The 27,743-nt window shown below is 48.5% G+C and overlaps 1 protein-coding gene across 3 annotated transcripts in view; it reads right to left on the minus strand.

Annotated features, from left to right (window-relative positions):
• Positions 1-27,743, minus strand: part of ZSWIM8 (zinc finger SWIM-type containing 8) — a 2,353,271-nt gene that overhangs the window by 835,582 nt on the left and 1,489,946 nt on the right. For all 3 annotated transcript variants that reach the window (XM_078643224.1, XM_078643226.1, XM_078643225.1), the window contains one exon: positions 11,419-11,641. In XM_078643224.1, coding sequence (XP_078499350.1) covers positions 11,419-11,641 — 223 coding nt within the window. The remainder of the gene's footprint in view (positions 1-11,418; positions 11,642-27,743) is intronic.

A 27,743-nucleotide genomic window follows, 5' to 3' on the forward strand; every position in this document is an offset into this window, starting at 1 on the left:
CCTACTGCAGAGAACTCTGCTAAGTTGATAGGCCTAGACTGCTCCTACCAGGCAGAAAGTCGATTTCTAATTTTCAGTTTGGGCAACTGTGCCAGGGCACATATCCTTCAGGGGTGCAGGCCAGTGTTGTTTTTAGGTCTCACCTACGCACAGTGCATGCGCTGAATAGGAAAAATACCTTTTGTAATTAACACAGCATTGCCGGCAAAAACGTGCACGTGTTGCATTGCTTTCAATGGCAACGCGTGCACGTTCTGCAATTCCCATGCGGGAGTGAGCTTTGGCGCCATGTGTTACCAATTATCGTTCCTGGCGCTGCTCGCTCCCGCAAGGGAAACGCTTTCACTTTTGCCGACACTGGCCGAAGTGGACTTCTGTGTCTGCTTGCTTTGCTCTGCTGCCCTACTAAAAGCAGCTTAACGTCCGTAAGGAACACCCTTTTCTTCTGCCACTCTGTTTATCCATGAAATGTCGAGTTTCATGGAGGTCGCGCACATTCTAACTTAAAAAAACAAAACAACAACAGCGCGTTTATGATCACTCGCGTTCACCAGCACTGGAAGGATACAAGTCAGTGGGTTAAAATGATAGACCAGAGCTGGCCCTGCACTGAGGCTGGAGGCAGCGGGTACTGCCAGTGCCTAGAGAGAGCCCACTGGACACACCAGAGCTGGTGCTGAACTGAGGCTGGAGGCAGCTGGTAGTGCCAAGGATCTGGAGAGAGCCCACAGGACGCACCAGAGCCGGCGCTGCACCAAAGGCCCCAGAGCCATCTCTTCCTGCCAAGATGCATTGGCAACTCGTTACATTTTGGCAAAACATTCGAACTTAAAAAAAAAAAGCAGGTTTAAAATCCCTCGCGTTCACCAGGACTGGAAGGATACAAGTCAGTGGGTTAAAATGATCGACCAGAGCTGGCCCTGCACTGAGGCTGGAGGCAGCGGGTAGTGCCAGTGCCTTGAGAGAGCCCACTGGACACACCGGAGCTGGCGCTGAACTGAGGCTGGAGGCAGCTGGTAGTGCCAAGGATCTGGAGAGAGCCCACAGGACGCACCAGAGCCGGCGCTGCACCGAGGGCCCCAGAGCCATCTCTTCCTGCCGAGATGCATTGCCAACTCGTTACATTTTGCCAAAAATCACATGCACTAGGCGCATTCCACCGAAACTGATGTGTTTTCAAGCGCCGCCGCAGCAGATGTGAAACATCAACAGAAACCAATATTTTTATTGAAAGTTTATATTTCTTTAATTGGGCACTAACTTCACCGTGTATGTTCGACCTACGGTGCCCATATTCGCGTCCCGTTATGTAACTTTGAAAATAAAATCACATGTATTTCATGTTATGTAAAAGACAGGCAATGTGCGTACTCAGATGGTGAGATGACCTCTCCTGGACTTGCCTGTCACCCCAGGGCAGTGTGTGGAAACAGTGTGCGCGCGCGCACACATACACAAACAAACATAAGGCCAGTGCGACGTGCTCTGCAGCAGCGACCCCTCATCCCGCCACTATTATGCGCACAGGTCAGGAGTGCTTGCCAGATACTGTGAGGTGTCTGGGCACTCTATGAAGCCACAGGGGAGGAGTGCCAGATACAAATACACGCACAGGCGTCCCGGTAACGTCCTGGACCAGCAATGTCGGACCCTGCTTTACACCATGCAACGTCTGGACAGGAGCACGTGGGATGCGCCACACATGAGTGCCCCCACACTCACAAATCAAAGATGTCAGGTTGGCGACCGCCCTCTCCCTCCTGCAGGCCGCACTCCGGCCAGCAGCACAGTGGGATGTCGCTTGACTCTACTGCACACTGTATGGTGTCTAGTGCCCTCAGTTCAGCGCCAAGAAGGGAGAACACAGTCGCACATTAAAGGTGTCATGTCTATCGCCCACCACAGCACACATTCAGGTCTCCGATCACAGTGCACAACACACACAGCGTCTGTTAATGCACCAGATAATAAACACACAGGCTATCAGTGTCCTGCCAAGCACCCTTGTGATGTCACTGCACCCTATGCACACAGGGTCTGTGTCTGCAGCCGGCACCGGTGACAATGAAGGCCCTCGGCCGGATCACCACCGAGTATGCAGTAAAGTCACCAGCCATCAAAGAAGCACAGGGGCATCTGCACACAGATGTGCAGGCACAAAAACTAAAACAGACACACGCCTCAAAGATGTCATGTGAGACCCTCTTCTCCACCAATGAGAACGAATACCTGCTGTTGCAGTGCAGCCATGTTCAGGAGCACAGATGCACACACAGGCAGTGCGCGCCGGAGATGCAGAGTCAGCCCCACTCCCCAGCCTCCAGTGCAGCAGGATGGGGTCTGTTGATGCTGCCTGCAGGGTCTCACGCCGGTCAGAGGTGCACCATTAAAGCAGGAAGGGGAGGGGGAGGGGGGTGCAGGGGCTCGCACAACCTGCAGGAGGCGTCACTCATACAGAGCGACAAGGGTCTTCCTCCAGGCGGGAAGAGCAGCATGAGCCCGTGCAAGCTTCAGCACCACTGCCCTGCTCTCTGCCCACCCATTCTCTCCCGCCCATAGATGCGTCACAGCATCACGAGTCCGCACAAGCCGCTATAATTAGAAAAGAAGTCACATTTTCTACACAAGGAAGTCTCTTAAATTAAATAAAGTTTACCCTATTTATAACATGTCTCTACTACCTCTCTACTACCCTCTTCTACATCTCTACTACCCTTCTTCTATCCCTCTACTACCCCTCTACTGCCCCTCTTCTACCCCTTATCTACCCCTCTACCACGCTACTACCCCTCCTCTACTATCCCTCTACCCCTCTTCTACCCTTCTACCCCTATACCCATCTACTACCCCTTTACTACCCCTCTACTACCCCTCTACCACCCCTCTAGCACTGAACTAACCCTCTATCCTTCTACCCCTCTACCCTTCTACCCCCCTACTACACCTCTACCCTTCTACCCCTCTACTATCCCTCAACCCCTCTACCCTTCTACCACTCGCCTACCCCTCTACTACATCTCTGCTATCCTTCTTCTATCCCTCTAATACCCCTCTTCAACCCCTCTACTAACCCTCTTCTACCCCTCTACTATCCCACTTCTACCCCTCTACTCCTTTACTAACCCTCTACCACTAGACCACTCTACTACCCCTCCTCTACCCCTCTACTAACCCTCTACCCCACTTCTACCCCTCAACCCCTGTACTAACCCTCTATCCCTCTAGCCCTCTACTACCCCTCTTCTAGCTCTCCAATAACACTCTAATCCTCTAACACTCTACCCTTCTACCCCTCTACCCTTCTAGTCTATGAAAATCGTTTTCAATCAATCAATCAGTGGTTTATAGAGCACTCTACTCACTCATGAGGGTCTCAAGGCCTCGGGGGAGGGGGGGATGAGCAGCTCTGGGTCAGTCGAAGGGCCAGGTCTTGACGTCTTTCCTGAACGTGTGGAGGGTTGGGGAGCGTCTGATGTTGACCGGGAGCTTGTTCCAGGTTTTGGACGCGATGTGGGAGAAAGCTCTCCCGCCAGTTCTGCTTCTGCGGATGCAGGGGAACTCTGCCAGGGCCAGGTCAGTGGAGCAGAGGTTCCTTTTGGGTACGTGGAAACATACTCTGCTGTTGAGGAATTTGGGTCCAATATTGTCGAGGAATTTGTAGGCGTGGGTGAGGAGTTCGTAAGTGATCCTCTTTTCGACAGGGAGCCAGTGAGGGCTTCGGAGGTGTTGGGTCATATGTTTGTGGCGCGGTGTCCCTAGGATAAGTCTGGCGGCGGCGTCCTGTATGGTTTGGAGCTTGCTTAGAAGAGTTTTGTTGATTCTGGCATAGAGGGCATTGCCGTAGTCAAGTCTGCTGGTGATGAGTGCTTGGGTGATGGTCTTTATTCAGTCAGGGGGGATCCATTTGAAAGTCTTACGGAGGATGCGGAGGCAGTTGAAACTGGTGGAGGAGACGGCGTTGATCTGGCGGTTCATGGAGAGGGAGGAGTCGAGGATAATGCCAAGGTTCTGAGCATGGTCTGTCGGGGTGGGTGGGCTCCCGAGGGCGGGGGGCCACCAGGTGTTGTCCCAGGTAGAGGTGCAGGGTCCGAGGATGAGGACCACGGTCTTCTCGGAGTTGAGCTTGAGGCAGCTGTCCTTCATCCATGCTGCTACGCTTCTCATTCCTTCCTGGTAGCTGAGTCTGGTGATTTCTGGGTTCTTGGTGAGGGAGAGGATGAGTTGGGTGTCCTCGGCGTAGGATACGATGTTAAGCCCGTGCTGTCTGACGATGGCAGCGATGGGGGCCATGTAGATGTTGAAGAGCGTCGGGCTTAGAGAAGATCCTTGGGGTACACCGCAGATGATGTCCGTGGGGGCGGAGAGGAAAGGGGGGGGGGGGGGGGGAGTCTGATCCTCTGGGTTCTGCCGGAGAAGAAGGATTGGATCCAGTCAAGGGCGGATCCTTGTATTCCTGCGTTGTGGAGTCTGGTGACTAGTGTGCGATGTGAGACGATGTCGAAGGCTGTGGAGAGGTCTAGGAGGATGAGGGTTGTGGTGTGTCCCTAGTCGAGCAGCATGCGGATGTCATCGGTGGCAGCGAGGAGGGCGGTCTCGGTTGCTGCGGAAGCAAGACTGTGTCTACGATGCAGTTTTCTTCAATGAAGGTGGTCAGCTGGGAGTTCACGAGTCTTTCTGTGACTTTGGCAGCGAAAGGGAGAAGAGATATTGGCTGGTAGTTCTTCAGGTACCTTGGTTCGACCGTTGGTTTCTTGAGGAGGGGTTTCACCTCTGCGCGTTTCCAATCATTAGGGCAGGTGCCGGATGTGAGGGAGGAGTTGATAGTATGTCCTAGTTCTGGAGCGCTGGCAGTGGCGGCCCTGTGGAAGATGTGAGGGGGCAGGGGTCCATTGGGGCTCCTGAGTGGGTCTTCTTCATGGTTTAGGAGATGAGCTCGGCAGACACGGTGGCCCAGGAGGTGATGGTCGGCTTCTTGGCGGTGGTGGGTGGTGTGGTGCGGCCTTCTACAGGCTCGCTGAAGTTGTCGTAGAGGGCCTTGATCTTCAGGTGGAAGTAGGAGCTGAGTTTGACGCAGTTCCTGGGAGGGTGTCATGTCAGTGGCTTCCCAGGTGGGTTTTGCGTACTGCTGAATGACGTTGAACAGTGAACTGGTCTTGACTTTGTCTCTGATGAAGGTTCTTTTAGTGTCCCTTTTCTGCTGGTGGTAGTCCTTCATGGCGATCTTGTGGTGGTTTTGTGCATCCGTGGTCTTCAGGTTCCGCCAGGTTTTCTCCAAACGTCTGCAGGTGCGTCTGGCTTCTTGGCGTTCGGTGGTGAACCAGGCGGCCTTTGGCGGGCGGTGTTTGGCGGTGTGCCGGAGAGGTGCCAGCTTGTCAGCGCAGCAGGAGACCCAGAGGTAAAATTCCCTGGCTGCGGAGTTGGTGTCGGTGGGAGCCCTGGGGGGGGGGGGGGTCTTGCAGGAGGGTGGAGTTCAGGTGTTCCTCAGTGACCTTACTCCAGTTTCATCGAGGCGGGGCGGGGTGGGCTTGGGTGCGATGGTGGTGTTGAAAGTGAAGTGGACGCAGTGGTGGACTGTCCAGAGTGGCTGGGTGGTGTGGCTGAAGCGTATGTTTGATTCTCCCGTGAAGATGGGGTCGAGGGTGTCTCCAGCTCTGTGGGTGGGCGTGTCGACATGCTGTTTCAGTCCTAGGTTGGCGAGGTTCTCGAGGAGAGTGGTGTAATCGGTGCCCTGGCTGTTCTCGAGGTGGAAGTTCAGGTCCCCAAGCAGGATGTAGTCAGTGGAGGTGATTGTGAAGGGTTCGGCGAGCTTGGTGATGGTGGTTGCGGGCTGGGAGCGGGGTACTGGTGGTCTGTAGATGAGGGTGCAGCTTAGCGTGGTCCTGGGGTTGGGCTGGATCTGGACGTGGAGGTGTTCCGTGTTGGAGTGTGGGTCGCTGGTGCTGGATGTGGAGAGTCAGAGGGGGGTCTTGTGTGCGACGGCGAGTCCTCCTCCCGGGCGGTGTGGGCGGCCCTTTCTCTGGATCTTGTAGCCATCAAGGATAGCTGTGGCGATGTCGGGGCTGGAGGTGGCGTTGGTGTTGGTCCAGGTTTCCGTGAAGAATGCGACGTCGGGGTGTCGATCAGGTCCCAGATCTCTACGGCGTGACAGTGTAGGGAGCGCACGTTGAGACGGATGCAGTTCAGGGATTCAGTGGGAGGTACTTCCGTGATGTGGGTGTCATGTCGAAGGTGAAAGACCTTCGGCAGTGCCCGAACGAGAACTGTCCATGGAAATGCGCATTTTAAAAATTGTTTTAAACTACTGTTACCGCTTTTATTCCTTCTGTGAATTCTATATTGCACTGCAGCTGGTGGGGCTCGGTGGAGGCGGACTCTGACGGTCACATGACCTAGAGCTTCCCTCTACTTGAAGCGAATGCCATTTCTCACGCGCAGCGGACGAGCCGAAGGCGCGCCAAAGGCAAGCCCTTCTGCGCCCGTCCGCGACCGAACGTCTTTTCTTCCGATCAACTCCTAGCTCTTCGCCCTCCAGCTGAACAAGGCTGCACTCGGCTCTCAACTGACAGCACAAGCATTAAAGTATGCCCCCACTGCAATTTCTTGCGTGCCACCTTACAACGTACCTCCCTTCCCGGCCAGGGACTAGATCCAATCCCGCTTTGTCAACTCAGTCCACTAAAGATTTCACCTTCCTCAGTCTAAATTGCCGCTCACTACCCAAGCACAAAAGAGATATCTATGACCTTCTTTCAGATGAACAACCAGATGCCTTATTTCTCACAGAGACTTGGCTCCATGAGAGTGCTGGTCCTGATGTCGCTGCAGCTTTACCTCCCAACTACACTATTGTCAGGAAGGACAGAGTCAATAAAACAGGGGGTGGTATAGCCATTATTTTTAAAAATCATTTCCAATGTAAATTTGATCCGCAAGACTTTCCAAATTGTGAAGCTGCTCTATTTAAACTATCCCTAAACCCGAATTTTACATTCTCTGGTCTTTTAGTCTACCGCCCGCCAGGACCCCCCAACCCCTGGGCCTCATCCTTTCCAAACCTAGCAACCCCTTTTCTGATTAACTCCAAAATCTTCTCAGTCCTAGGTGATCTAAATCTCCATCTAGATGATCCCCATAACTCCACGTGAAGCAATTTAATTTCCGACCTAGCTGCCATGAACACTACTCTCTTAAATTTGGGCCCTACTCACATAGACGGCCACCTTCCTTGACCCCATGTTTTCAAATCTTCCACAAATCCACTGCGCCCCTGCAGTGCCCTTAGACTGGTCTGATCACTTTTTATCTAAATTCAGCTTCCCCTCCTTCTATCCACACTCCTTCCCTCTCGTCCCTTAAGATTCCTAAAAGAGACTGGAAAAATTGGATGTGAACGCCCTAAATCAGCTCCTATGTTCCAATCCACCCACATCTGATTCCAACGTTGAAGTACTGTCAGAGAATGTAGATGACTGGCTCGCAGGAGCTATAAACTCTTGTCTCCCCCTTACTCACAAAAAACGTATGAATCACCATGATCCAGCTCCTTGGTTCAGCGAATCCTTAAAAGCTGAGAAATCTAAATGTAAACGCTTAGAACGGAGATGGAGGAAAGACTACTCACCTGATTCCAAAGATGTCCATAAGAAGGTTAAAAAAACTCTACCACAATCTCTGCAACACCACCAGGGCCAGTTTTGTTTCCAAAACTATCTCTGATGCTGCAAATTGTTCTAGAATTCTCTTTGGGCTGGTCAAAGAGCTTGCTGGCTCTGAGACCACTGCAAAACCACTGCCCCTTAACAAAAGCCAGTGCGAAGAGCTTGCACAATTCTTCACGCACAAAATTGAAACAATCCATTTGGAAATAGCTAACTCACACCCCAACAGGACCCTGCAACCACATTCTATTATCACGTCTCGAACCACACCCGGTCCTTTCCAAACTGATTCACCTCACACTAGCTCTCACTTGGACTCCTGGTCGCTTTTCAACCTGGATTCCCTGAAAAATATTTTAGGGAAATTAAAATTCGGCTCGCCAAAGGATCCTCTTCCTATCCCAATATTAAAACAGCTTGACAACCCCCATCTGTCCCTTATTCTCAAAACCCTTAACTCCTCCCTGCTAGAATCCACGGTCCCTGCACATTGGAAACACAACATGGTGACCCCTCTGCTGAAAAAGCCTACGACCGCCCAATTTCTCTTCTGCCAGTCTTCTCCAAGATCCTTGAGAGACACATTCATTCTCATCTCTCCCAATTCATTGAATCTAATAATATCCTCCATCCCTCTCAATCCGGCTTCCGAACCGGATTCTCCACCGAAACCACACTGCTGGGGGTTACAGAGAAGCTGCACCACCATCTTGATAGAGGAGACACAGCCGCGCTCATACTGCTCAACCTCAGCGCGGCGTTCAAAACGATCTCCCATACTATACTCATCAACACACTAAGCTCGCTGGGCATTTGTGGCCCAGCATTGAACTGGATCTCCTCTTTTCTAGCCAACCGCACTTTTCAAATTTTTTCTACAAAGGCCAAGTCCAATTTTCACTCTTCACCTCATGAGGTACCCCTGGGTTCTGTTCTCAGTCCTCTGCTTTTTAATTTGTATGTCAGGCCTCTAGCGCACATTGCCAAACAAGCTGAGCTGACCCTATTTACTTACGCAGATGACTCCCAGATCACCTTTTCTGTTTCAAGCACGGACCCCGCCTCGACTTCTCTCCTTCAAACAGGCTTAGGAAAAATTGCTACATGGATGAACGACAACCTTCTAAAATTGTAAAAAGAAAGACCTGTGGGGCCCGTCACACTGGCCTGCCGAGATGGGCGCCATCCCGCTGCCCTCTAGACACGTCCGTAACCTGGGAGTTACTATTGACGACTCCCTAACCATGCGCCAACAGGCAGTCAAAGTCTCAGCCGTCTGCTTTACCATCTTGAAATGGCTTAGGAAAATAATCTGGAAGCTGCCAGGTGATACCCAAAGATCTGTGGTCCATGCCCTTATAACATCTCGGCTGGACTACGGAAGTGTCCTTTATTTGGGTTCTAACAAGGCAGTGACCAGACGACTGCAGCTGGTACAGAACTCTGCCGCAAGATTACTGTGCAGGATTCCCAAAGCCACCCCCATCTCCGGCTACCTCCGCGACCTACATTGGCTCAGGGTAGAGTCGTATCAAATTCAAAACCCTGAGCTATATGTTTAAAATCAAAATGGGCACAGCTCCACAGTGCTTATTCATTTATTATTTATTACAATCCCTTGTACGTCCCTACACTCCCATTCACCATCTACGATCTACAACCCATGGAAATTTCACTGTACCTAGAATCAAACTCTCCAGGATGGGTAGGAGTCTTTCTCCTACCTGGGTCCATCCCTATGGAACTCTCTCCCCCTGACATCCGCAAAGAAACCATCTACACACGCTTCCGCAGATCCCTTAAGACCTGGCTATTTAACCAATAGCTTTGTCTATCGGTATAAATAGGCTACTACCTGCACTTAGTCCGTCCAGCGCCAGGAAACCATTTTTCGGTAGCTGCCCCGCTTTATAAGCTCAATAAATAAATAAGTAAATAAATTGTTGGGCGAGGATCTTACGCAGTCGGCGTGGCCTCAGGGGTTGAGGGCTTGGAGGCAGGCTGAACCGTAGCGGTGGGGCCGGGAGACCCAGGGTTCCTGGCAGTGGTCGCAGATGGGCTTGTCTTAGGCGCGCCAGCGGCGCGACCGTGCATCGGTCACCATCGAGGAGGGGAGGGGGGCGGGAGCAGGGAAGTGGGAGACTGGACTGACCGGGGGGCGGGAGCGCTGGGGCAGCAGCGGCAGGAAAGTGGCAACAGTCGGGCACAGGATACAAATAGCGTATGAAACGGCAAAACAGTGAATACAGTAAGAAAATGCGCAGGTAGCAATCAGGCACAAAATACAATATAATCACAGGTACCGCAGCAGCCTCGGACCCTGGGAAGAGAGGCTCAAGACTCGATCCGGCTGAGGAGCGGCGCTGCTGGGGAGAGTGCAACCTGACCAGAGGTCAAAGAATCACTATTTTAGTTGTATTATTCATGTGTGACAGTTTGTATAACTTCTTTGTACTGTGTAAATTGTGCACTGTGTGCCAAATGTCAGAAGAAGCACCAGAAATCGATCTGAGCATGGTTGGTCAGTGCACCCCCTAGCACAAATGGGTGTATCCTTTATTCTAATAGGGCTTTGCACACATCACAATACCTATCTATGGTTCCTTCCAACTAACAGCAGGTGGTGACCAGTGACAATCTGTTATTTTTAGGTCTCGCCTAGGCAGCGTTTGCACTGTCTCTTCAAGACTTGCTATACTCAGGATATGGGCATGAAGCTCTGCCCACTTTCCATACATCCATCTTTTTAATTGGCTCCTGTCAGTGTCCTTTGTACATGGTGGCTTTTCATTGGTCAATAGACTTAGTAGTTCCTCCTTATAGCTGCTGTTTCTCTTCTTCTATCCTCCCATGAGTACACCCCCTGTTACATGTGTTGTTACTCTGTACACTTTAATTGCAGCCTCATAGCTTTATTTTCTTATGTCTTTCTCCTGACTGTTGTTGTAGGTAGGACACACTCTACCGCAAAGCTTTCGTGTTTTTTTAATGTTCTCAGCGTGGCATGCCTTAGCTAGAATAATAGCTACTACACCTTTCTTTTGTTTTTTGCGGCACTAACGTGGCCTTTTTTTGGTTTATTTCTTCAGTTAAAGGGTGGGTGTTGCAATTGCTTGAAAAGTAAAGAAATAAGAAAACATTTGTATTGTTATTTCTATTACTTTACTTTTGAAGAAATCGCGGCACCCGCTTTTAAGCTTAAAATGTTTAAAGCTAAAGCACGAGTTCTGCAATTGCTTTGCAATGCAATAGTTCTCGTATTATTGAAAATTTGAACTATTGGCATTGTATTATTATTATTAGCAACGCCAAAAGCTCAAACTTTCAGTAATGCGAGACCTATTGCATTGCAAACTTTGGTTCCTTTAAGCTAGCTAGGACATTTACAATCACTCAGAGTGATTATTAGCCACGGCCTAACAGAAGAGTCATTGCCTCAATGTCTATGTTTAACTTAGCTTAACTAGAGCTACTGCCTTATAACACACAAAACTAGCTGAAATATTGTAATATCCCCAAAACATATTTCTCATAGCCCGATTTGATTTCGACACTCATAAATATGCAGATTCGGATAGAAAGCACAAATATATTTTGGAACTGCTGTACTCCTTCCATAGCAGCAAAATCATGTTTTTCTTTTCAAACTCCTTTCCAAGTAGAGGGCAAATGGCTTTTTTAAAGCACAGTAGAAGTAGCTAGACACATGACGATTGCATCCCCAACAAATAAACAAATATATAACATCTGTGATGTTTACCTTCCAACCTCCACTGTCTTGGCTCGAGCACCTCCGCTGGCTCTCCTGCTGCCACTGGATGAAGATGAGCCAAGCGAGTCACTCGATGAGCTGCTGATGCTGTCGCTGTCCTGACCTCGGCCCCAGGACGTTGCTGCCCATCCACCACGCAGAGGACGGCGACTCAGAGTAGGAGAGCTGTCCGAGGTAGTCTCTGGGGCACTGCTATCAATGCTAGCCATGCCTAGAGTCCCATAAAGACAAAATGAGAGGTAAATTAAATGACCCAATTCCTTCTCTATATTATTCTCTAGTGACATATCTATCAAACGACTCGCACCATTGCACAGACCACTGCTTGAAAAGTGCTAATCATGTTTTTTTGCACTATCTAAAATGACCTAAGAACTTGTGGAAGTTGTTCTCAACTCTGAAGTACCTCTAGTATCATTAGAAAGATAATGAGAACCCGATTGCCATCTACTAAAAGAAAGTAAATTAAATCCGTGATAAAACACAATCGTTGTTGAAATAATTAATTGTCAAGATTGCTTGTTAAAATGTTTTTTTTTAAACAATTGTATTCATGTAGCCCAAGATCTCGCTAGCTGCCACCATTTCCGTCAAAGATAATGCACTGAATCATTTTTGAACAACTTATTCATTCACTTGTGTAAAGGGACTGTAGAAGCAACATGGTCTTGTCTGTTTGCCATGTGCCTTTTTACGTGTGTCTATAACAGTCTTCCTCTCTTCGCCAGTCCAAGGACTAGCTTTCTTTTCTGTCTGTGATCTCTCTTAGCCTCTGTGAAGCTGATTTGAGGAGAGGAAAATAGAGCTGTGTTCTTGTTCTTGTTCTTGGTTCATGCAGGACAGGGAAAAGGGATAGTGACATAAATGCACAGCTGTAAAAAAAAGGCCGAATAGAAGAAAAACAAGCATTTGCAATGTAAATTGGTCTTGTATTTGTGAGAATTAGAGGTAATGGCGTTGTAAATCAGAACGTCTTTTACTCGTGTGTTTTGTATTGGAGTGGCTGTATGTGATGTGGAGTGGAATTATGTGGATTGGATTGGAATTGTTAGTTGTGGAATTGCATGGAGTGGAGGGGATTTGTGTATTGGAATTATGTGGCACGAGGTGCAGTGGAAATATGTGAAGAGTAATTATTTAGTATTGAGTGTACTGGAATTATGTGAAGTTGGATTGTGAGTGTAACTATGTGGAATGGTATTTTGTGTTGTGCAGCGGTATGTTGTGGAGTTTAATTATGAGGTGTGCGGTTGAATTTTGTGGCATGATGTGGAATTCTGTGGTGTGGTTTGGATGTATGTGGTGTGTTGTGTAATTGTGTTGTTGAGCTTAAATATGTGGTTTGTGTTCGAATTATGTGGTGTGGAATGGCAATGTGTTAAGTTGAATTGTAGCCCATTGCATGTACTTCCAGCAGCGACAAGGGCATTAATGATGTCACTCAGCGTCTTGCCCATTATCTCTGCAACTGCCCGATTGCCCTACTAGTTTAGCTCACACCTAGGCAAGGCTTATTGGCTTGCCAATGCTCAATGTAAATAGTGAGCCTGGTCCTTATAGTATTGACCTAGAAGGGTGAAAATACTTGCTGGACCCGTCATATTTAAAGCTATGTATTGTAGGTTGCGTGAAGATTTAAGCAACAGGTGCATTAACGCACTGAGTTATCCCACAGCTGCACTCCCTTTAGAAAATTAGGAAACTGATGATTCCTGCGTTCTACAGTGACCCATGTGTACCACTCCAGTTGTCGCAGATCTAAAATCTGAGGCTGTATTCATTTATTTTCAACAATTTCTGTAGTTCGTCTGCAATGAACCTGAATATAGCTGAAGGCATGGCTGCATTTGCAAACATGTTTTAATGATACTTATTTGTTGTTTCCAACCTTTTAAGCAAAGGCCTGCAACTGCGAACAGACGAGACATCATATAGAAAGATGCAGGGAGTTAATGTTCACAAAGGCTTTTAGCAAAACAATTCAGCAAGGTGTGCACGTAAATTGCAATAGAATTAAAAGTGTACCAGATGTAATGCCTCTTTTGAGGCCACTGTGCACGGCGGGAAGCGTGCCTCAAGATGGGCTATATCTGAAAAGAACCTGGCAGGAGGCGGAACATAATTATTAAGACTAAGGAAGGTAAGTTAGATAACACATTTTACAATTAAACTACACTATTCAGTTCAATTAGGGTAAATAATAGAGAATGTCTGAAAAATATTCTAAAAATGTATTTTTATAGCGTGATTTTATTCTCCTGAACATTGGATACAGGTGCAGGCATCTACGTGCAAGCGCACAGGTATGAACGTTTACGAGGTGTACTGTATTAGTATGTGTGTGCCTATGAGTGAGAAATAATGTTTGTGTGTGTGAATGAGGGTGTGAAGTGTATATAAATCCGCCTGTGATTGTATATGTGTATATGTGATTCTCAGTATGTGATTTTTGCGTGTATTTGTGTGTGCTGTTTATGTGTGATAGTGTGTGTATTACTGGACTAGTGTGTATGATTGCGTCAGTGTGTGTGTGTGAGTGCGCAAATGTGTGTGCATTTTTGTGAGATTGTTCCTGGGTGTGAGTGTGCCAGTGTGTTTCTGGGTATATTTCTGGGTCTGTCGGCGTGTGTTTCTGTATCCGTGAGTGTGTCAATGTTGTTTCTATGTGGCAGTGCGCATGTGATTGTTGGCTTGCAAGTGAACGTTTTACCTTTTGCTTTAATAACAACGCTCAATTCCTTACAGGGAATGAAAATGCATGCATCATATGTGTCAAGATTTCAGGCTGTGCGCTTTTGTGAAGAATTCCTATTAAAACAAGCATTTGCAATGCAGCCGTTCTCGCATTTGTCAGAGTTAGAGCTATTGACACTGTAAATGACGATGTCGTATCTATGAATTTTTGTTTGGAGTGTAGTAGATGTATGAACAGAGACAAAACTGCAGCACTGCTTAGAGGACTTAGAATGAGGAATTACCACTGGGACATGAGAAGCAGCTGCAGCACTGTCTAGAGCAGAGGTCTTCAAACTTTTTTACTCTGAGCCCCCCCTAAGCAAAATGTTTTGAGGTCGGGCCCCCCTCCAAAACTTAATGGGAAGGATTGGGGGAGCGGGAGGGACATAGCTGCGTGCAGGGAGTAGGGCTTATGAGATGATTTCAGGAATACTTTTTCTATAGCTTATGAACCACCCCAAATATGAGACTTATAAAACAGCAAATGCATCAAACAAAAACAGATATCCCAAACAAACTACTCCCTATAATTGGTGTGTTGTGAGCCCCTCATACTCTTTGACCCCAATGCAACAATACCTGCTGCACGAATGATAACTGCAGTCCTGAGTAGCAGGCTATCTCCTCTGCCTCTTTTACCTCGTCCCCACCATGATGGATCATCACCTCTGTCCGAATGCTTGAAAGAACAATAGGCTCGGATGCCCCTTTTTTTAAAGGTAGACAGTCATACTTGTGATGCAGTGGGCCCCCCAAATTCCTGCCCCCCAGTCCTGCTGCATCTGCTCCTTTATGATAACCAGCAGTGGCCACTTACACACTTGGCAGCAGTACCAGCTTCACTAATGATTGAACCTTTAAAAAAAAAAAAACTTATATTGTCACCTTCTTAGGGGTATCTCTCTGAAGAAGCGGTCTCTGGCCATTTGTGAACATAAAAATGAGTCTGCATACAGTGCTCCTTATTCTGGGCTTCTCTTTGACAATATCTTTGAACCTAGCTGCTTTCCTAGACCATTTCTGTAAGGCCCCAAGGATCGAGAGGATTAGGGCTCAGCATCTGAATGCAACCCTGCTGGCCTTCTACCTGCCACCCCATGGACTCGGCTTTCACAAAAAAACTTCTCCTGAATGGTTAATACTGACTTTGAGATGCCTGTGTCTGAAAGTGTGTGGCGGTAGTGCAGAAAGTTACCAGCCATTAATTGATTGTGTCACTTAAAGACAGGGCCACTGGAATTATGAGTTTCTGCAGTAGCTGTTTTTTCCACATAATTATCAGTTTAGTGCATTTGCAACATGTTCGGGAGCAGTGGAAGGCCCTTTGCAAAGATTGACTGGTAATCTTGTAGTTGCTTTCTGCTGTATTTGGGTGTTAAACTGGTACTAATGAGGTCAATTATTTCCCCTGACAGCGTTATTGTGAGTTAAAATGACAAAATAATGAAGTAATGCTAACCACACAATGTGGCGCATTGTGCCACATAATTTACCTTTTCTTGCTGCATAATTTAGTCAAACCTGCCACATAATGTTGTCCTCTTCTGCTGAATAATTCCAGTGGATCTGCTTAAAGCTTTATGGTGGCAAAGATCTATTCTTTTTAAGATGTAATGTAAAGGAGTTATCAGCTGGGATCTGGAATAGTGGAGACACTTACACAAATGTCTGCATTAGATACAGTTTGATTACTTATTACTAAAAACTATACTTTGTAAGAACTTGTTTTATCTCAATCACTGCATCATTTTGCAGCAGCCTAGCTTAGAGTATGTAAATACTATTTTAAAATAATGACTTACATATTCACAGTGCTTTCTGCTACAGTCTGGGACCTCATAGCACTATAAACAGGGCCATTGGAATTATGTGGCTGGAGAAGGCCAAATTATGCAGCATGGTTGACAATTCTGCAGCAAGCAAAGGCGAATTATGCTGCATATTGTGTGAAAGCATTACTGCACTATTTGGCTATTTTTACACTTGTTAACATTGTCCTGGCCTTTATTGCCCCTCATAAGTACCACATTAACACCCACATATAGCAATAAGCAACAGAAAGGTGACCAGTCTACCTTCAGCAAGGGCCTTCCACTGCGAGGTAACGTGTTGCTGCATTTTTAAATCTACAAATTATGCTGCAGATGATGGATTATGTGGCAAACGCGGGAAAACCCTAATTATGTGCTGAGAGTGCAGGGTGAGTGTGAAAGTGAAGGGTGAGAATGAGCACTGAGTTGTCTGAATGCAGGGTGAATTCCCAGACACTTGAAGTTAATCAGCATGTTATTGATGTGGTGTAGGGTTTCAGATATAAGTTAAACTATTGCTATTATGGAATTAATCAGGGAATCGAGGGTGAAATAAATAATGTGCCGATCCAGCAACAAAGTTCCAGTCTTCTGATTAGGGTTGCCAGCTCATTATTTTGATGTTGCAGACATTACAAAAATAAACATTCACCTAAAGCCCTATTTTCAGCACTTATCTGTGTGCTCTTTTAAAAGCAAATATAAAGCACTTTTAAATGTGTTCTAGGGCTGCCTGAATGATTCATGTCTGAAAATGAAAGGAACAGACAGAAAGTCACTTTACAAAGGAATACATACTTTTTTATTTAAGACCATATTTAGTGTCAAAGCAGGGTCTTTGCAGGCTCTTTAAACATACAAGGCTGGCATTTTTTCTATTGGCAACCCTTTTTTTTTAACTCCTTTTCATGAAATGCATTTCCTCCCTAAAGCAGTAAATTTATAATACAATTGTAAGGAATAGGCAGAGTCGGGGCCCAGGAAAAAGAAAAAAAAACTAAGCTTTGGTAACCAGTTCATGAAGGTATTTAAATGGTCTTTAAAGACCTGTGAAATACTCGGTTGTGCTGGAGTCTTAATAAGACTCCAGACACTGCCCACCGAGCCCCCACTGACCTCTGGCCCCACGGCAACTCTGAGGGCTTCGGAGTAAATGAAGACAGGCTGGAAATACAGCAGATAAACATCGCTGCACTTCCAGGCGTCTTTATTTACATGTGCTTGCAGAGGCCTTTGCACCCCCCTGGGAACCCATCCACCCCCCCCCAGGGGGGGCGCGCCCCTCAGTTTGAAGAACTGTGGTCTAGAGGAATTAGAATGAGGATTTACAGATGAGACTAGAGAAGCAGGAAGTAGCACTGTGTAGAGGACTTAGAATGAGAAATTACCAACAGGACCAAAGATGCAGTCGTAGCTCTGCTTAGAGGACTTGGAATGAAGAATTACCACTGGGACCAGAGAAGCAGCTTTTAGCACTGCCTAGAGAATTTAAGAATGGGGAATTACTGATGCGAGCAGAGCAACAGCTGGCAACACTGTCTAGAGGACTTAGAATGGAGGAATTACTGACGGGACCAAAGAAGCAGCGGCAGCACTGTTTACAGAAATGAATCTCTGTGAGAGTGAAATATAATTAATTGTAAAAACGAAACATTGGGTAAAAGGGAGCTAGCGAGTAAAGTCAAATTTCTAACACTCCTACGACGGCTCTATGGGGTTCTGTACATGATGGAGGGCGAGGACGATTCCCAAACGGCATTGATGGTGCTGGATGCCTCAATGACCTTCGACAGTATCGAATGGCCTTACTTAATTAAGGTACTGCAGAGACTGGGCTTTGGACCGGTTTTCTGCAGTTGGGTGCACCTGTTATACGAACAGCCGGTGGCGAGGGTGAGGGTAAACGGAGCGATTTCCTGTGCATTCCCACTGCCTAGAGGCATCAGGCAGGGGTGCCCACTGTACCCTCTCCTCTTCGCCCTGGCCCTGGAACCGTTGGCCCACTGGATTAGAAGAGTCAGGTCTTTCTGGGGCCTGTCGCTTACCGACGAGTGGGAGGAGCGTATATCACTATAGGCAGATAATATTGTCCTCTACATGAATAGACCATACCACTCAATGGCACAGGTTCTTCATCTCTCTGAATTGTTTGGCAGTTACTCCGGTTACACGATTAACTGGGGCAAATAGTTAATTTACCCCCTCTCCGGCCCCCCTGCGGATTCCGTCGCGGTGTCCTGCCGTGATAGTCTCTGAGGGCTTTAAATACCTGGGGGTGTATGTCACCAGGGACAGAGCAGAGTTTTTTGCAAAAAATCTTGAGCCCCACGTGGCGCGATTAGCATCGGACGTGACCCACAGGAGATTCTTGCTCTATCCCTGATGGGGCGTGCCGCGCTCTTAAAGATGCTGGCCCTACCACGCCTCCTATATATCCTGCAAAATTTGCCTTATTCGATCCCCAGAGGAGTGTTCAAACGTATATCCCAGTCGCTGTGGACGCTGCACTGGGATGGTGGGACCCGAAGAATAGCGTTGCGAAAGCTCACAAGAGGGGTGTACGACGGGAGACTGTCCCTCCTGGACGTCCAATTGTATTACTGGGCCTCCCAGTTACAGGTGGTTAATGACTGGGTGTATGGGACGGGGTCGGAGCCTGCCTACAGGGTGGATAGACATGTCATGCCCGGGGGCAACTGCGAGCCTCTTTTCTACTCACGAAAGCAGTGCAGGGATCTCCCTTCGCATACGGGGGTAGTGCTGCAGTGCTGGAGGGAGGCCAACAAATTCTTGGGGTGGGCGGACACCCTAACGGGCAGGACACCGCTATGGTTTGGTGACCAGCTAGCCGAGGTGTCAAGAATGACAGGCTTCAAGGGATGGAGACTAATCGGGATAGACTACCTGGCCGATGTATGGAAGGGGAGCGCTCCTAGATCCTTTGACTATCTTAAAAAATGAGTATCAACTGCACGACTCCCAACACTATTACTACCTGCGTCTTACACATGCCCTGTGGTCACATATCCATACAGACGCTTCGCTCCCAGAATATTCCCCTTTAGAGGACAGGCTCCTACTTGACCTTATTCCAGAGATACACTGATCTGCCGTCTACCGCAAGCTCATGAACAACATGCTTGACCCTCTGGTGTCTGTAGGAGGATAGATATCTGACATTGGTTACCCCCAACAGTGCTACTCAGTCATGGAAAGAAAGGCATACATGGTGGAGAGTGATTGGAGGAAGTTGAGCCCTACATTAGTGGAGCCTCATTTCAGTACTCCATCCCCACACCAGCCTCTTACTTTGCCAAAACACACTACAGGTAGAGATTCCCTATGGTGGAGACCCTCTGATACCCCTAGGGTGAGGGATTGCTTAGTGGACCATGAGACAGGGGATAACCATGCCAGTGCGGGTACCTTCTTATATGGCCATTCAGTTAATATAGGCTTACCTGGTCAAGGATAGCCTTATCTCCTTCGTTTAGGGGGGGGGGGGGGGTGTAGGAGGATGGATATCGGACTATGGTTACCCCCAACTTTTTGCCTAGTGTTTAGCTGGTTTTCGACTTAGTTGGCCTGGGATCCTGCCATTCAGGGCTCCAGGCTATCTGCTCTCACTGTAAAATGGACTCCATGTACTTTAGGTGCATACCTAATTGGATGTAGGGTCACCTTGTGAACCCCTGTATAGTGTACCATAGGTACCCAGGGGATAGGTGCACCCAAGGCCTACCAGGGGTTGCAGCATGAATAATGCCACCCCTGGCTGGCCATTCAAATTGACACAACTGGCTGATCACTCAGCTGGGGCAAGGTCATGTAATCACCCCTTGCTTAGGTATAGTATTCCTACACCTACCATTATATATAGACACATATATACCTATAGGTCACTCCTATGGCAGGCCTTAACAATCCTGGAGGCAAAGTGCTTGGTTTTAAGTGAGATGATGCTCTAGCATGAGCTGAGCCTGTCTGCAGCTTTCGGAACCATGTCCTAATAGCTGTTCTATGATGTAGCCATACCATATACTCTTAAGTGCATTATAATCCTCGCGGTTGAATGCTAACTTTGGTTTGGCTTTATCAAAACATGTTGTGTAAGGTGTCATACGCTTTGGAATACTACCCCCTCGCCAGTTCTGGCGACGGGGGAGCATTCCAACCTTCTAGAGGGAGAAGACATGTTGTTCCTGTTAATCCCGGTTAAAGTTAACCAGAGCCTCAGCATCACAAAATGGATGCTGCTGCCACAGACACAAATATGACCTCCTGCTGCTGGGAGTCATTCCACAGAGGGAGGCTTGGACAATAGATTTCCTGCCTTGGGAGGTGCGAGCACCACCCCAGACAGGCCTTAGTGTATTGGGGCAGGAAGGGCTGAATGAAATGAGACACTGCCTGGGGCACACAAGGTGCTCCATGCATAGTCAGGTTCAAACCAGTTGCTGGGGCACTCCAGCCCCAGCTCTGGCACGAAACTGGACAAAGGGAAAGGGGTGTAACCACTCCCTTCCCTGGTCCCACCCATAGGAGGGACCTAGCAGGTAATCCAGCCCCTTTGATTGGTATAAAGGTAGGAGCTGAGTCAAGAGACTTTCGATTTATCCTGTATCCTGAACTGAAACTTCAAACGAAACTCTGGACCTTCGACATTCTACTGCAACTAGAAGACTGAAGAATCTCCCTTGTGGTCAAGGAGTGAACACCCTGTGCAAACAGGCACCATCAAGCGATCTGCGGTTTGCTTTGTCGACGCACAGAGCCTGACAAGAACTGGACTTCCAGACTTCCTTGAGCCCGACCCACAGCCACAGCAAAGCGGAAACCCGTGGAGGCGACGAAAGACGTGGGACCGGACATCTTGAAAAACCTGCTCATTGCTACTTGTGCAGCTTCCGAGGCACCCTCGAAGTTGTGCATTGGGGATTGAGAAGCCCCAGCCCCGAGCACCTTTTGCACCGACGCACAGCCCCCTACACTCACCGAGTGCCGCGTGGATCCTGCTAGTACTTTTGTGCTCGACGCGTCTGTCCGGTCACTTGCCCGTTGGCTAGTGGCCTCTGTGATGACGAACCTTTGAATTTGCACCGCTTGCCTGGTTGCTCCAGGCTTGCCCCTGCTTCTCTAAAAAAAGAGAAGCTCCCCAGACCTTGCTGGTCTGCCTCAAAGCGAATATTCGATTCCTGCGTGGGTTGCATTTGCCAAGGCCTGTTGACTCCAATCCGGAAGCCAACACCGCCAACAGCGAGATCCTTCGTGGGACAGTCCGTATCCAGTGCCTGGTCGTCGTCGACGCCTCCTGGTCCACGTGGCTGCAGAGACAAGCTTCACAACATCACCGGATTGCTTCGCAACATCGCCTGGTTCCTTCCTGGTCACGGGCTAGTGACCCAGACTCTGTCCCCTCTGCTTTCAGGTACTCTTCATCCTCAATCCGCCCTTGGATCCAACCGGACACTTCTCTCCTGGTCGCCTGCAGCATCTTTTTACAGGTCTCCATAGGATTCAGCGACGAAACCCGACACAACTTGACACCTATGCACCCGGCTCCTGTGGGTGAGGTAACGCGAGTACTCCGGTGCTCCTGTGGGTATTGACTACCCAAGTGTCCTAGTTTTAAGTAGCTTTCTCCTAGTCCATCCGGAAGTGTCCTAAATCAACTAGTTATTGACTCTTCCGTTCCCATTGTATCCCTATGGTAACTCGCGTGTGTGTTTAGACACTGCACACGCATCCCGTGGGCCTCCTGCTTCCTAACTCTCGTTAGCTCAGCATAGCCCCAGTGATTCCCTAGGCTCTAGGCCTATTCTCTGTTCGTGACGTGGTTCTTATACCACTATTTTAGTATATGGTTTGCTACGCCCCTAGGGCTCGACTGTATTTTGTGCAACTTATTGTATGATAATTGAGTAACTTATGTGCTTTAGCCTCTGACCTCAAAGAGTTCAGAGGGGTTGAGTGTATAATAAATACATATATATTTTATACATAACCTGTGTGGTGTCCTTTCATTTGATATTCAAGGGGTTACATATGGTAAAACAGCTGGCTTCACATGCTCTCTGAAGTTTTAGCCTAAGACTGCTTTGTCCATGCTACCACTAGGATAGCTGGTCTGTAAGGTTGACTTTACAACCATCACTATAAGAGTTGTTTGGACTGATACAGGGTGCCCACTAGAATAGTGGACATCACATATCAGGCCAACTTCTCACATTGGTGTGCAGCGGTTCGGATAAGAGCTTGCTGTTGTTTTACCAATTGTAATCTTAAAGATATCATTTGAAAGATCACATTAGGTACCTATAGGTACATATAACAAGTCTTATAATACTTAAGTTCTACTGAACTTAGTTGTTGTAGAGCAAAGGGCTTAGCACACCATGACTACAACTCCTAGAGAGGTTTAGTAGGTAACACTTAGTGTAGGTAGGTGCACACACCATGCCTCACTAGATCATGTCTCTGAGAGCAGAACCAAGTGGATCTCTCCCAGTGGAGGTAGATCCTTTAAGGATAACTTCCAGATATGATACCCTAACTTTCCAAGAGCTAAGGCACTTGTGCACCTCTAGAAGGTTAAAACAGGGTGCTCTAAAACGCTCGCTTCCCAGATTCGAGCCGACCTTGGGCGATGGTCGAAACAACCCCTCTCCTTGTTAGGCCGCATAGCGGCGGTTAAAATGTCGGCATTACCTAAGATCCTGTACGTCTTCCAGACTCTCCCAGTATTGCCGCCCCCTGGCGCGCTTGCTGACCTGCAGAACGCTTTCCACCAGTTCATTTGGGACAAAAAGCGCGCGCGGCTGCATAAACAGTTAGCGTACAGAGGAGTTGACGAGGGGGGTCTCGGGATCCCTAACCTCCTGCAATATTTTCAAGCCTCACAGCTCCGCTACCTGGTGGAGTGGTACAGACCCGAGTCCGAAAAGAGATGGCTCTTTCAGGATAGAGCGATGGCCCAGACGTCACTGTGGAAGATCCCATTCCTGGCCCGCCAGCATAGGCCGCGATATCTCCTCCGCTCCCCCATCACGCGCACTACTATGAAAATTTGGGACATGGTGGCACTCAAGAGAGGCCTAACGACTTTCCCCTCCCCGCTCACTCCACTCTTCGACAACCCGGAATTCCCGCCGGGCACTGATTCTCGAGCCTTCCTACAGTGGCGTGATACAGGCTGTCGCTCGGCCGGTCACCTCTTTGATTTAAACGGTTTTCTCCCCCTCACCGATGTAGCGCAGGGATACGGCGTCGCCAGGCCCCACATATTCCAATATTTTCAGCTCCGCCACTGGTTTATGAGCCCGGACTGCGCCCCCCTAGTTAGTCGGCAAATGACGCCGTTCGAAAAATGGCTGGTAACGAAAGACTCAGATAAACACCTTATCTCAGACCTTTATAAAATGCTATTTCCCGTGGCCGGCCCAGGTAAGACAGCGGGACAGAAACGTTGGGAGGCGGAACTTGGCAGGGCACTATCACCTAAGGAATGGGGGTTTATATACTACAGGGCTGCACACACGACTCGCAATACTAGCGCCAGGGAGGCGGCGGTGAAATTGGCCATTTACTGGCACCTTACCCCGGCTAGGCTCCATCAAGGCAATCCACTCCGAAGTGCGCTGTGTTGGAGGGGCTGCGGTGAAAGGGGCACTTTGACCCATCTCCTGTGGGGCTGCCCCGCACTGCAGACATATTGGAAGGCTGTGCTGGACGACATCGACTCCACCTTTGATACTGAAATCCCGCGCTTCCCGGCAAACACAATCCTGGGGTTGCCCAACGCACTTACATTCCCTTTGAGATCCCCTCGCGGCAAACAGATGGGCATTGCCATGCAGGCGGCATCACAACATATCCTATCACTCTGGGGATCCAACACCACACCCACCCACACCGGCTGGCTACATAAATTATGGTTCACTTTAGGCATGGAACTTATTCAAGCCACGCTCACACACACAGCCGACTCCTATCAGAAGATTTGGCAACCGCTTCTGTCCCTCTTGTCTAGAGAATTTCATGAAATAACGTTATCAAAATATCTCCGCATTCTGAGGCTCACGGGCCCGCCACGAGAGCCCCCATGAGTTTGAACACCCTGAGGCACACCACTCTGAGCGTACCACACCAGAAGTCACAAACGGCATACTGGTCGGGAAGGGGGGAGGGGGGAGTTGCTGGTTAAGGGGTGGGGGGCTTGGTTCTTCTTCTTCTTGTTTTGTTTAATTACCTTTCATACATGGCATTCCAATCGCGACATTGGCAGTACACCTCAGTGTCGGCATGTTTTACCTGCTTCTTCTACGCTTCATAGAGAAGACGTGCCTGTCTGTCTCGCTCGCTGTTTATGCCTGCTACGTATCTACTGTCTTGATTTGCCTACCTTTTTTGCCTTTAAAACCAATAAAAACAAATTTGAAATTAAAACAGGGTTCTCACCCTACCCTCAAGCACATGATAGAACTCATGGAAGAATATGATGTTCAGAAAGCCTCTAGTTCAGGCCCCTCAGGTAATGCAGATGAGGTACTACCCTCAGCAGAAGATGCCACTGACCCTACTGTCATAGATGATGAGGAAGAGATAGAGGCAGAAGATTCTGGGGAGGATGTAGACAGCCAGGTCCAAGTTAGCAGCCCTAGCCAGGCTAACCTAAGCCTACATGGGGCTGATGATGGGCTAGCCCCATACAGGCCTCTAAGTGGACTTAACCAGAGGTATAGGAGGAGAAGGTCCCACTCCAGGGACTCTCTCCACTCTAATGCTTCTAGAGGCTCTAATGCTCAGAGGGGAATGACTTTTCCTCAGAGGAGAGAGCATCAGGCAAGGATGAAGGAAGTCAATCTGAGGATCCAGAGGGAAGAAACTGCCCTCGCCAAGGAGAAACTTGCCCTTGCCAGAGAGCAAAAGTTAAGTGGATTAGATTCCACTGGTGGCAGCAATATCCCTATGGATAAAGATAGGTCCTATGATACTAGAAACCTAAGCAAGATTGTCCCACCCCTCAAAGTTGGGGATGACATCCACAAGTGGATTACTGCTTTGGAGAGGGTTTGCAAAGTACAGCAGGTACCTCAAAGTCAGTGGGCAGCAATCTTATGGCTCTCCTTTTCAGAAAAAGGCAGAGATATGCTCCTCACAGTTAGTGATGAGGATGCTAACAACTACACAGTCCTGAAGAGTGCTCTGATAGATGGGTTTGGCTTAACCACTGAGCAATATAGGTTGTTATTCAGGGATACCCAGAAGGCACATACTCAGGACTGGACTGATTTTGTAGATTGTGCTACTAAGGCTCTGGAGGGCTGGTTATTGGGCAGCAAGGTACATGACTATAAAGGATTGTATAATTTGATTATGAGGGAGCAGATCCTTAATAATTGTCAGAACCAACTTCTACATCAACACCTGGTGGACTCTGATCTGACCTCTCCCCAAGAATTGGGTAAGAAGGCAGAAAAATGGGTCAGAACCAGGGTTAGGCCTAAAAATCAGGGTGGTGACCAAAAGAAAGATAATACCAAGCCTAAAGAGAAAGGTGGGGATAAATCTAAGGACACATCCACTACAGGGCCCCAAAATCCCTCTGAGGGGGGTGGGTCCCAAACTCCTTCCTCTACCATTAAGAAACCTTTTTGCCATGTCTGTAAACAGCCTGGCCACTGGAAAACTGACAGCAGTTGCCCAAAAGCTAACAATAAGGAAAATGTTCCTCCAAGTACTACTCCAAAACCTCCTGTTACTACTAGTAGTAATCCCCCAGGTGGTGGGAGTGCCCCCAAGAATTTGGCTGGGTTTACTTGGGGAACTCAGGTGGACTTGCCTAACCAGGTCCCCTACCATAGCTACTCTTGTCTGTGAGAATGGCATGGGGTTTGCCAACTTCACAGCTTGTCCCAACACTTTGGGCAAGTACAGACAGGAGCCCCTCATCAATGGTCAGAAAGTTGAAGCCTATCGAGATACAGGGGCTAGCATCACTATGGTGACTGAGTGTCTAGTCCCCTCAGGACAACTTTTACCTGGGTACACATACCAGGTGGTCAATATTGATGGAGTGCAGAAAGATCATCCCATGACAGTAGTAAATCTCAGCTGGGGAGGTGTCACTGGCCCAAAGAGTGGCAGTGTCTACAAACTTGCCTGTAGATTGTCTACTGGGAAATGATCTAGAGATCTCAGCCTGGGCTGAGGTAGAACAAGAAACCCATTCCAAAATGGTAGGTCTTCCTGGAAAGGTTAGTGGGGCTGTGATGGCCACAGCCCCAGCACAAGATTTCCTCCCTGAAAAGGTTGGTAGAGCTGTGATGGTCTCAGCCCAATCTCAAGCAGACTCCTTCCCTGAACATGTTGACAGGGATGTGATGATCACAGCCCACATGCAAACAGAGTTCCCTCCTGAAAAGGTTGGTAGGGCTGTGATGGTCACAGCCCAAACTCAAACAGATTTTTGAGTTGTGAGGCCTGAAACTATGGATCACTCCACACAGACAGAGAGTATTGGGGAGGAAGAAAAGTCTCCCTCCCACAAGACATTAAGTGAGAGTCGGCCTCCTCAGGGAACTGACCCTACCCCTTGTGAAGGAACTGCCCCAGAGGTAGTCAGGCCTAGCCTGGCAGAGCCCCTGATGTCAGTGGACCCTTCCAAGGTGGGACCCGGTCTGGAGCAGGTAACCTGCCCCTCTTTACCCTGCCTCAGTCAGCCCAGGGCTGTAGAGGTCAGGGAGGCCAGTGGACCCCAAAGAGCCCCCTGTCCAAAAGAACACCCCCATCAGCAGATTAGGGGCACCAAAGCTAGCAGCCCTAGCAAGGTGAAAATTCCAAAAACTCCAGAGGGAACTCCCTTACTCTTAGTTAGGAACCTCCCCCAGATGGACTCTGTTGGGCACAGCCAAATATGGGACCCAAAGGCCCCAAACCTGATCTATCCCTCTAGTAAGCCAACAAAAGGGACCCAGCCTCCAGCTGTAGGCAGCCAGAGGTTGACCCTGAGAGCACAGTGCAACTCAGTCATGGAAAGAAAGGCATACATGGTGGAGAGTGATTGGAGGAAGTTGAGCCCTACATTAGTGGAGCCTCATTTCAGTACTCCATCCCCACACCAGCCTCTTACTTTGCCAAAACACACTACAGGTAGAGATTCCCTATGGTGGAGACCCTCTGATACCCCTAGGATGAGGGATTGCTTAGTGGACCATGAGACAGGGGATAACCATGCCAGTGCGGGTACCTTCTTATATGGCCACTCAGGTAATATAGGCTTACCTGGTCAAGGATAGCCTTATCTCCTTCGTTTAAGGGGGGGGTGTAGGAGGATGGATATCTGACTATGGTTACCCCCAACTTTTTGCCTAGTGTTTAGCTGGTTTTCGACTTAGTTGGCCTGGGATCCTCCCATTCAGGGCCCCAGGCTATCTGCTCTCACTGTAAAATGGACTCCATGTACTTTAGGTACATACCTAATTGGATGTCGGGTCACCTTGTGAGCCTCGGTACAGTGTACCATAGGTACCCAGGGCATAGGTGCATCCAAGGCCTACCAGGGGCTGCAGCATGAATTATGCCACCCCTGGCTGGCCATCCAAATTGACACAACTGGCTAATCACTCAGCTGGGGCAAGGTGAGGGTGAGGGATTAACAGAGACAAGAGAGACGACTGTGAGAGAGATAAGGCGCAAAAGAAGGTTAACTACTGAGAAAGAAGTGAGAGAACGAGAAATGCAAGAAAGGAAAAAGAAGTGGCACTA

Source organism: Lissotriton helveticus, chromosome 5_1, assembly GCF_964261635.1.
Source record: "Lissotriton helveticus chromosome 5_1, aLisHel1.1, whole genome shotgun sequence".
In the NCBI taxonomy this organism is placed as follows: domain Eukaryota; kingdom Metazoa; phylum Chordata; class Amphibia; order Caudata; family Salamandridae; genus Lissotriton; species Lissotriton helveticus.